At 38.5% G+C, this 9,856-nt stretch overlaps 2 protein-coding genes across 2 annotated transcripts; one reads left to right on the forward strand and one right to left on the reverse strand.

Moving 5' to 3' along the window:
* Positions 1-3,246: 3,246 nt before the first annotated feature.
* LOC108603747 lies at positions 3,247-8,780 on the reverse strand. Its single transcript, XM_033294024.1, has 9 exons — positions 8,608-8,780; positions 8,438-8,513; positions 8,121-8,377; positions 6,303-6,408; positions 4,941-5,055; positions 3,939-4,092; positions 3,789-3,864; positions 3,449-3,705; positions 3,247-3,388 (listed from the first exon to the last, which is right to left on the reverse strand). The coding sequence occupies exons 1-9, from the start codon at positions 8,689-8,691 to the stop codon at positions 3,371-3,373; spliced, it is 1,143 nt and encodes a 380-aa protein (XP_033149915.1). The 5' UTR covers positions 8,692-8,780; the 3' UTR covers positions 3,247-3,370.
* LOC108603749 (general odorant-binding protein 83a-like) lies at positions 5,955-6,638 on the forward strand. The gene is made up of 3 exons (XM_017992823.1): positions 5,955-6,026; positions 6,089-6,164; positions 6,215-6,638. The coding sequence occupies exons 1-3, from the start codon at positions 5,964-5,966 to the stop codon at positions 6,493-6,495; spliced, it is 420 nt and encodes a 139-aa protein (XP_017848312.1). The 5' UTR covers positions 5,955-5,963; the 3' UTR covers positions 6,496-6,638.
* Positions 8,781-9,856: the final 1,076 nt, after the last annotated feature.

Raw genomic sequence — 9,856 nt, forward strand, 5'->3', positions numbered from 1 at the left:
AATGAATAAAAATTTTACAATGTTTAAAAAAATGTTTCACAAGCCCCAAAAATACCAAAAAAAAAAAAAAGCACAACAACCGCGAAATATTTGCAGCTGCGCAACTTTTAGCAGCAGGGGTTTGATTGCAGCAACCAAAAATCGACAGCAACCCCACTGAACCACCCAACCACCCACCCACACACACACACCACTCTGCATTCTATGCTAGACCTTTGACGCTGCAAACGTTTGTGGATTTCAGTTACAGTTGCTGCTGCTGCTGCACACTAATTTGATTCTCTTTTCATTTTGCTTTTTTTGTTTCTTTGCTGTACTCGTATTTCGTTATCGACTTTTGTTTGTTAACGCTTAGCTTGGCGATTTTGGCCAAAACGTTAGTTACGTTCACTCGCTCGTTCGCAAATTTGCATACAATAACAATTGATGCAAATCGCATTGTCAGCTCAAGCAATTGCATATTGAATTAGCCCCGCAAGTGCAAAAGTGCTTTAAGCACTGACTGCAATTTGTTAATTATGGCGCAAGTAACCCACAAAAACGTAATTCCATTTGAATTACTTTTGCGTTCCGAAAGCTTAAAGAACCTGGCAGCAAAAAATATGAATAGCCTAGGCTGGCCGTTTGACCGAGAAAGTGAGTGCACTGGACGTGACCGACAAAACGAACAATGGACTTGCTGCTTGCAAGCAAATGGAAAAGAAAAATGCTCGAAACCAAACAGTCAGCCAAATGAAAAATGAAGCAAATGCGCTTAATGGCAGCGTCCAAAGTAAAAAGAGAGAGACGGCAGGCCAGGCAGGCCAGGCCAGGCCAGCCGGAACAATAACAACTTATAGCAGAGCAGCAGCAGCAAAAAAAAAAAAAGCAAGAACATTGCTACAATTGAACAGTTAAACTTTCATTAATTGTAGAATGCGTAGTGGAGTGGGCGTTGGTTGGGTGGGCTGACTTGGGCATATGGCCAATTGTGTCAGCGCTTCACATTTCAAATGCACAAACAGGTCGATGTCTAAAGTTATTTACAGACAGTGCGGCATTTGCCTTAAGGCAAAGTTGTTTTGGGGGCATAAGCTGCGCCATTTCAATTACATGATTGTGTCATTATTGTGGGGCCGAAATTAAACAACATTTGGGCAGCTAATTGTTGGCCTAAATGGCCCAAGCTGCTCGTGTGGAAATCCATTCAAGCTAAAGTGTCGCCAGCGCCACACTTCATTGAAGTCTCCGGCAGCCAGCAAAAAAATACAAAGAAGAAAACGTACTTTCTTTTTCAATTTAGCAAACTAGCAGCAAGTGCGCTTCACTGCTCACACACACACACACACAAAGCTTGGAAAATCTACTGTTAGCCATAACACTGACACTGAAAATTAGTATCAAGTTGAAAGTAATGATGACAGCGCCTGTAAACGGGAAATGAACTCACAATTGCCAGCTGCTGTTAATGTTTTTTTTTTTTTTTTTGTTAACACCCCCCAGCTAAGCCGCTTAACAATTAGAAAAAAGCATACAACTTAAAGCTTTAATTGCTAGCTTAAAGTAGCAACCAAAAAAATAATGTACATATACTAAAAATACATAAATAAAATTAAATCCAATACGCGCTGTAAAAATAAAAATGCTCACACACAAAAATAAGCAAGTGCGCACATAAATCATTGCCAGCAAAAATGAAAAGCTTTGGCGAGCGAGCGCAACAAGTCGACAAAACAATAAAAAGCAAAACCAGCTGCGCTACTGAGGGGTTAGAGTGGGTGTGGCACTGTGGGTGGGCAGCAGCTTAAAATGGTAAACCAACAGACTGAAGCTCGGTTGACCGTACAAAATGAAATATATATGTATATGTATGTGTTAAATTAATATATATTAGAATTAATGGCCAAATCCAAATACCACTTACAGTTGGCTTTGAACAATAAACTTTTACATGGCTATAAAGCGCATGCATGGCCATCAAAAGAAAAAAAAACAAAAGCCCAAAGTACGTCATGGTTATATTAAATTTATATTGACGTTAGTATTTGTAGTGCTGCTAACTAAGCAGTTAAAAATGTGTCAAAAGTGCTTTGATTTATTTGCTAAAGAAATATAAATTTATAAAATTTACTTTATAGACAAAACAGTCAAACGATTGCATAAAACTCTAGCAGCAAATTTATCAAAGCAAATCGCAGCAGAGAGCTCAGAAAGCTTATACTATTGAATATTTAGTTATTGCGACTAAGAGTTGTTGGCATTCATAAAATAAAGCGTACATAAAAAACTCGAAGCTAAGCTTGGGAGTTTGTTCTGTTGCACTTTAGTGTAGTAAGAAAAGTTAAGGAAGCGTCTACAGAATTTAGAATCTATAAAGAATTCTAAGAGTATCTTATATATAAGCTATGGGTCCGATATCATAGATAAGCCACCACCAGACCATGGCAAAGAAGTCTATAAAATATCCAAGACTAAGCTTGGGCTGCTTTGCTCTCTAGCATAGTGAGAAAAGTTAGGAAACGTCTACAAAATTTAGAATCTATATAGAATTCTAAGAATATCTCAAGCATAGAATATAAGTCTAAAATCATATCTAAGCCAACACCACAGAATGGTGAAGAGCTTGATAAAATATGCAAGACTAAAAACAAGTATACGCAATGATTATATAACAAATAGACATCACTATATACCCTCAGCTTGTAAATCTTATCAAGCCTCTTTTACTACTTAACTAAAAGACTGGTGCTTATTGTACAGGGTTTAAAAAGTTGTACAACAGCAAATACAATTCTCAGAATTAAAGACTATCTCATGCATATGCTGTGGGTCTAAAATGAAGTCTTAGCCACTGCCAGGGCATTGAAAAGAGTTCGATATAATATGCAACTGTTTCATATATTACATTAAAATTTTAAACATATATATTAACATATAAATTCCGACTGTCGATGATTGAATACATAACGAAAACTAAAAACAAGTATACGCAATGATCATACGACAAATAGACATGACTATAGAGACTCAGCTTGTGAATATTAACAAGCAACTTATGCACAAATCTTATGCTAACTAAGCGACTGCTTAACTGCTTGCTACAGAGTTCAAGCTTTCCCTATGTGTATTTGCTGCTCATATTACATTTTTAATACAGACAGTTCATTAGCAACTGCTTTTGACGTTTACTCGCAATACGAGCTCTTAATATTTGCTAAGAGCAAGCAAGCGAAAAAATATGTAATAACAAACTGCTGCAGGCAAACGTAATTTGTTTATAACTGAAACGTATTTATTAACTGCTCACCCCTAGCTACAATTATTGTCGTATATCAAACTACACTACACTACATAGCTATGCATAATATTGCTGCTTGATGTCCAAGACGCTTCAGGGCAAAAAGTAGTGCTGCAAAATAAATAATTTAATATCATAGGATGCAGCTGCTATGTGTGCGCTTAAACTTACCTCAGGATCTGCTTTCTTCCAGCATTGATTGAACCACCAGGCCTTCTCGCAAAGCGTGTCGCCTACGGGATGCAGGCACTTGGCGGACATGTCCATGAGATGCGCGCGTATGGAGTGGGGCACGGAGTGGTAGAGCGTATCCAGATGCACATCGCCATTATCGTCCACAACTTCCAGCTCATGAAACAAGCAGTTCATATAGCACTTGAGCTTTTCATCCTCGTGTATTTCGCCATCGCTGAACTCTTTGATGGCCGCTGTGAAGCAAAGCGTTACAATTGCCGTTATAAAAATTGTAGCAGCTGCAGCATGCCACACACCACACACACACACTACTCACCCTCACTGACGCCGGTTTGCTCCACACAGGCATCGTGGAATATCTTTGCCATTTTAAGTACATTCGATGGTGGATACTGCAATTAAGTTGAATTGCCTAAGTAGGCGTAGTCCACACACACACACACACGCTGAGAACAACAATACTTACGCCCTCTATGCGCTGCTGTTGTGTTGAGCGTGCAACGTTCAGCAGCAAGACGATTAAGAGGCAGGCAGCGACAGAATGACGTCGACCAAAGTCACTCAAAGCCATTTTCATGTCTGTGTGTGAAACAAGCAAAAATTTGTTTGTACGTTGGCAGCTTATGTAAAAGGGCGAAACAAAAGCGACAATGCTTAAAAAAAACATATATATATATATATATTATATATGTAGGTAGGTAGGCAGGCTGGTTGGCGCAACGAGCACAACATGCAGCATGAATACGTTGCTAGATGCTGTGTGGCAACAACGCGACGTGCCACGCGTGACAGCTGGACAATGACAATGTATGTGTGTGTGTGTGTGTGTGTGCGCTGCTTTTTCTAAGTGCGTTTTTTGTTTATATATTTTTTTTTTGTTTTTAGTAAGCTGCGCAGGAAACCAACAAAAAATCATTTGTTTCTTGCTCAGCTCAGCCCAGCACGCTAAATTAATTCCAACCGCTCTCTCTCGTTGAAAACAACGTTGAGCACTCAAAACGGAAACGGAAATGTGACCGAGACGTCAGTCAGCAGTTGGGGCAGTTGTCATGGCTCTTGTGCTTTCATTCAATGCACAATCGTTGTGTTAATTTTGACAAGTACATGGCCCACGCATACGCCCACGCCCACGCCCACACTCACTGCCCAAGCCATATAAAATATATTTATGCTTTTTCTTTTTAGACATTTTTGTTGAAATTGCAAAACAAAGACGTCAACTTGTGGCACAACTGTCACTTTTGTTTCATCAAATGTCAACGCAGCAACCGAAACAAAGCCACAAAATGACATTGGCACACACACGCACACGCACACACGCACACACATATAGTGTATATATATACAGCGGCATAAAGCACGAATGAAATTACAAGCAGTGCAACACACAACAGTTGCATGTGGCATGAACGATGGATGGTATTTTAATTGCCATTTCAATTTTTGTTACGTTGCAAGTTGTTGCTACCTCTCGTACGTTTTTCTACTTTTTGTTGCACACTCTGTGCTGTTGCTGTTTCTGTGAACTATTACGCGTCGTCGATATTGCTTGACAACCGCAGTTGCAATTTGAATTTGCTTTGCTGCCCCCAAAGCGCTAACGGGCCTGTTTTATATTAATTTTCTAGCTGCCGACTGACGAGTCTTGGCTAAAACTCATATGAGCAGCCAGCACTTAGGCTAAGTAAATATGCAAAATATATATTGCAAAACTATTTAAATTACTAACTTTGACTGCACGCATGTCTAAAGCAACAACGACAACAAGTTGCATGTCTAACTTTAGCTTGACTAACTAGTGGGTATAGCAAATTTTTGCGTTTGAACTTGCGCTGCAACCTTTGTAGGAGTTGTAGCCCTAGTTTGCTATATTAATAACTTTATACAATAGACTAATGTCATATTTTGTAAGCTATACTTAAGTTCTAGCTTATCAATTTTTATATACGCTCTATAACTTTAAAAATCCAGCCACATACTCTTTATTTATTTTGTAGCTTGTGCATTCCAAATTGTTGTTTAAACAAAAGTCAAAGCCTGGCTGCATTAGTGCAGCTTAAACATTAATCAATTGCAAAATGTTAGCAATTGTATAAACAATAATTGAATTCGTATACGAGACTAATGCTATATATTTATAAACAATTGCATTTGCATTTGCAAATCATGTTATTGCCAATTGCAACAGCCAAATTAGATTAAAAGTTAATGCACAAATTATGCAATTAAATGCAAGCTTAGCATGGCTTTTAAATAAAATATCTTGAGCATTAGCTTTATTAATATTTGCATTAGCTAACTACATATTTTGTTGCAAGCTAGAATTAGTTAGTAAGTTTGACAGTTTGATTGCAATAAAATCATTGAAAGCATTTATTTTATTAGCAGTTATTACCAATGCTAATAGCTGTAATTATATTTTAAGCAGTTACAATAAATAGGCAATGCTCAATGCCAATTGGTTTAGAACGTTTTGGCAAGCGGCAGTAAAATGAAGAGTTTGGTTTTAATAGTTGTGTTGTTATTAAGCTACAAGGTGCAGTGCAAGTCTACAGTAAGTATTAAAAAATGAGGAGCTAGCAGTTAAAAGGACTAAATATAAAACTTCAATCAAAGCTGGATACACCTGAGCTAATAAAAATGTTGCAGCCACTACATGATGCCTGCCAGCAAAGTTCAGGCGCTTCAGAGTGTAAGTTATTGGAATTTATAATAACAAAACTTATATTAAAATAATTACAGCCTCCATTGCTGCCTTTACTACAAGCAAAGGCAAAAGCGTCGCTGATGCTCAACTCAAATCCTATATGGCTTGTGTGCTTGATCTAACAGGTACACTGGATGCCAATGGCAATATAATGCTGGATAAATTGGTGGGCATGCTGCCACCAGGTGTGGGCTCGATCTATGGTAATATGATTAAAACTTGCACCAAGCTGCAGGGCAAAACAGCTGAGGATAGAGCCTTGTGGTATTTTCAGTGCGGCATGAAAAATGATCCAGCTAATTTTCGTTTATTTTAAATAACGATCTGCTGCAGTTGTAACTGGTTAAGGGTTATGTATAAACAAGCAATCAAGCTGTCAAAAGTTGCTTTAAACATAGCTTTAATATTTCAATTTGTTTGTTAATAAGCACAATTTGCATTTATTTAGTTTTCAATAAATATCAGCTCTAAATTATACTTGTTTTGCATATAGCATGAAAGCGTAGTTAGTGATATTTGCTCTAGTCCTTCAATTACAGGCTGTGCTAAGTAATATAAAAAAAAACTCACATACAAACTTTAGTTTCAACTTTAAGCCTGCAGCTGCTTACGTCTGAACTAAAGCAAGCAGTTCAGCCTACTCCAGTTCAAAATCTGCGCCTATAAATGGTAAGTTCCTAACTTAGCATAAGTTTAATATCCTGCCTAAAATCCTTTATAATTACAGTGGCTATTCAAGCATTTGCCAGCGATCAGGCAGCTGTGCAAATCAATGATAAACTCAAGACATTTATGGGCTGTACTTTTGAAACAGCTCAGGCTTTTAGACTAAACGGTGAATTGCTGGCTGACAAAATGATGGACCAGTGTCTATACGTACCAATTGGTAGGGAGATACCATTGCGGATAAATCTTTGAGGTATCGTCGTTATATTAGGCAGACGTATCGGTAGAATTTCCTTTAATTTTTAAATTGCTTTCAGTTCCATTGAAGTCACTATTTCCTAGATATCTTTTATGCATTTGCCTGTCTTTAATTTAATATATTTGATCTTAAACGGCTTTAGTGTTATCAATAATTTAAGTCGACAGTTCAAAATTTTAATTGAAACTTTAGCAAAGCTTAAAATTTTGCTTTTCCTTACTTTTAATGAATTCAATTAGATATCAGCAAGGGACTTTATTATATCGATTAATACAGTAAGCAAATGTTGCTCGTAAGTTAAGTAATATTAATTAACAAAAAAAACTTGAATAATGTCAAGCCAGGTGCTGCTTTTTGTATATTTGATAGGTCTGTGTTTGGCCTTAATTTTAAGGGCTCCTTATTAATCATTTAACTTATGATTAAAAACAAATTTAGTAGAGAATTTGAAAACTTTTTAGTCTTCACAGCTAGAAATAGCAATTGATACTTTGCTCAAGTTCAATTGTAAAACTTTTTTCAATTTAATATGCAGCTTTATTTCAATCAAGTCCACACGCCATTCATTAGTTTGCTAACATGACATGGCAGCAATAAAATTATAAACACACACACACACATGGCAAATGTGAAAAAAAGCGCACTGTAATTATTTATGGAAGCTGAAACTGCTGGCAACAGTGGCATATTAATTTTTATAACATTGCCATTAATGCTTGTCGATGCATAAAATTATAGATTATGCACTTTAGATAACGCTAATTAAATAATTAAATATGCTCTAGGCCACACGGATTTATGAGTTCGCATATATCAGCAGCGCAACAATTATGAGTGCAAATAAATTTCATAAACAAAAGGCAAACAAATGGAATGTTCGTCACTATTTATTGTAAAAAATAAAAATATTTAAACCGCATGCAAACTAAGCTGCAGCTTAGATGAGAAAATAATGCTGCAATACAAAAAAAAAAATGAATGAGCGTTAAATGAGATGAAAGAGCTCTGCAGCTTACCTTGGGATCCGCTGTCTTCCAGCAGCGATGCAGCCAAAAGGCGCGCTCGCATTTGTTGTCGCCCTTGGGATAGAGACAACGCTTGCCCATGTTAACAGCAATGTCGTGCATAGAGTCCGGCAAGCGGTCCAGCAGCTTCTCCAAGTGCACTTCGCCATCCTCATGCAGCACATCGGTCTGATCAAAGACACAGTACATATAGCACTTGAGCTTCTCATCCTCGTGCACTTCACCATCGCTGAACTCCTTGATGGCCGCTGTGTGTAGCAAAGTTAGTAAATCATAGCACGATGCAATGCTGAGAGTCAGTGACTTACCCTCGGTGACGCCTGTTTTGCCCACGCAGGTATCATGCACTGGCGCCAGCTCCTTTAGCAGCTCGGGTGGTGGATACTGTAAGCGAAATTAGTGCATAAGCTTTCAATTAGCAATGAGCTGAAATTTTTGTGTGTGCTGCAACATTTGTCATGTTGCTGGTTGCGCTAACCGTTTCATCGCGTCGCAGTTCCGCAGCTTTGCTGCAGTAGAGCAAGCACAAAATGCTGCAAATGTTAAGCACTAAATGCAACATGTTGTTGACGCAGGCTTAAGCGTTGTTGTATGAGCTGAGGCTAAGCTGGTGCTGCTGCTGTTGAGTTAAGCTGTGCGCCAAATTGAATGACTTTTGGCCAGTGTACATCACTATATAGCGCTTATATAGCAGCTATAGCTAATTGTTGACCAAAGTGTTTGGCTGTAATTAAGTCGCAGTCGCAGTCGCAATCGCAGCTAACAATTAGTCAATCAAAAGGCAAACGCAAGGTGCTAGAAACAATAATCATACGCCATGTGCACCACTGCCCAAAAGTACAACTGCGCTCATAATAATAACAAAACACGCACAAAGCTATTAAATATAATGTGTGTACACACACACACTAAGCTGAGCACCATCATTTGTCGCGTTAATTATGGCCATTGCAATTTTGTTGTTGTTGTGGTTTCGTTTTTTTTCTCAGCGCGCTCGCATTCATTAATTATTATGCAAGCTAAGCGCTTGGCAAAAGTTTTAAATGCTTGCCGCATACTTTGACATGCAAGCGCAACGTGTCAAATTAATTTTTAATAGCTCACACACACACACACAGCAACTTTAATGCGCCCGAAAAAAAAAGTAATAGATTTAAACGGCCACTGGCCACAGCAGCTTAAGGCTCTGCGCATTATAATTAAAGAGTCGGCTACCTAATGGCCAAACGTGCGTGTGGGTGTGTGTGTGTGTGTGTGCGTCTGTGTGTGTAATGCAATTTATGAACACATAGAGCAGCTGTTGACATTTGACACTTGCAAATTAGTTGCCAGCAGGCAAATGAGTGCGCCGTCTATGCAACACAATGTTGTAGCAACTTATTGACACCTTATTTGGGTTGCTGCTGCTGCTGCTGCTGTTGCCCTAAAAACTGCACATACGCAAATCGTTTTTGCGGTTTTGCACATGTGCAATTTACATGCGTAATTTTAAACATGCCACGCGCTGTTGCATGAAAAGTTTTTGCCTGCTGCTGCTCTAACCGCAATTGCAGTTGCTGCTGCTGCTGCTGCTGCAGTTGCAGTTACATCATTGTCTGCGACAACTTCGTTAAATGAACTGTGTGCACTGCTCTGTGCGTTGTTTTGTCAGTTTGTCAGTTAGTCTGCTGCATGTCGCTGACTGACAAGTCTGTTGGCCGCGCGATCCATTTGTATGGAGCAACTCT

Source organism: Drosophila busckii, chromosome 3R (assembly GCF_011750605.1).
Source record: "Drosophila busckii strain San Diego stock center, stock number 13000-0081.31 chromosome 3R, ASM1175060v1, whole genome shotgun sequence".
Taxonomy (NCBI): Eukaryota; Metazoa; Arthropoda; class Insecta; order Diptera; family Drosophilidae; genus Drosophila; species Drosophila busckii.

Bases quoted from the DNA above. Each gene is read 5' to 3' on its own strand.
- LOC108603749 (XM_017992823.1), top strand. From the start codon at position 5,964: ATGAAGAGTTTGGTTTTAATAGTTGTGTTGTTATTAAGCTACAAGGTG. The intron at 6,027-6,088 runs GTAAGTATTAAA...CTTCAATCAAAG, and splicing joins AGGTGCAGTGCAAGTCTACA to CTGGATACACCTGAGCTAAT. The intron at 6,165-6,214 runs GTAAGTTATTGG...AAATAATTACAG, and splicing joins AAGTTCAGGCGCTTCAGAGT to CCTCCATTGCTGCCTTTACT.
- LOC108603747 (XM_033294024.1), bottom strand. From the start codon at position 8,691: ATGTTGCATTTAGTGCTTAACATTTGCAGCATTTTGTGCTTGCTCTAC. The intron at 8,378-8,437 runs GTAAGTCACTGA...TGCTACACACAG, and splicing joins CAAAACAGGCGTCACCGAGG to CGGCCATCAAGGAGTTCAGC. The intron at 5,056-6,302 runs GTTAGATCAAGC...CTTTGGGGGCAG, and splicing joins CATTGGCATCCAGTGTACCT to CAAAGCAAATTCAAATTGCA.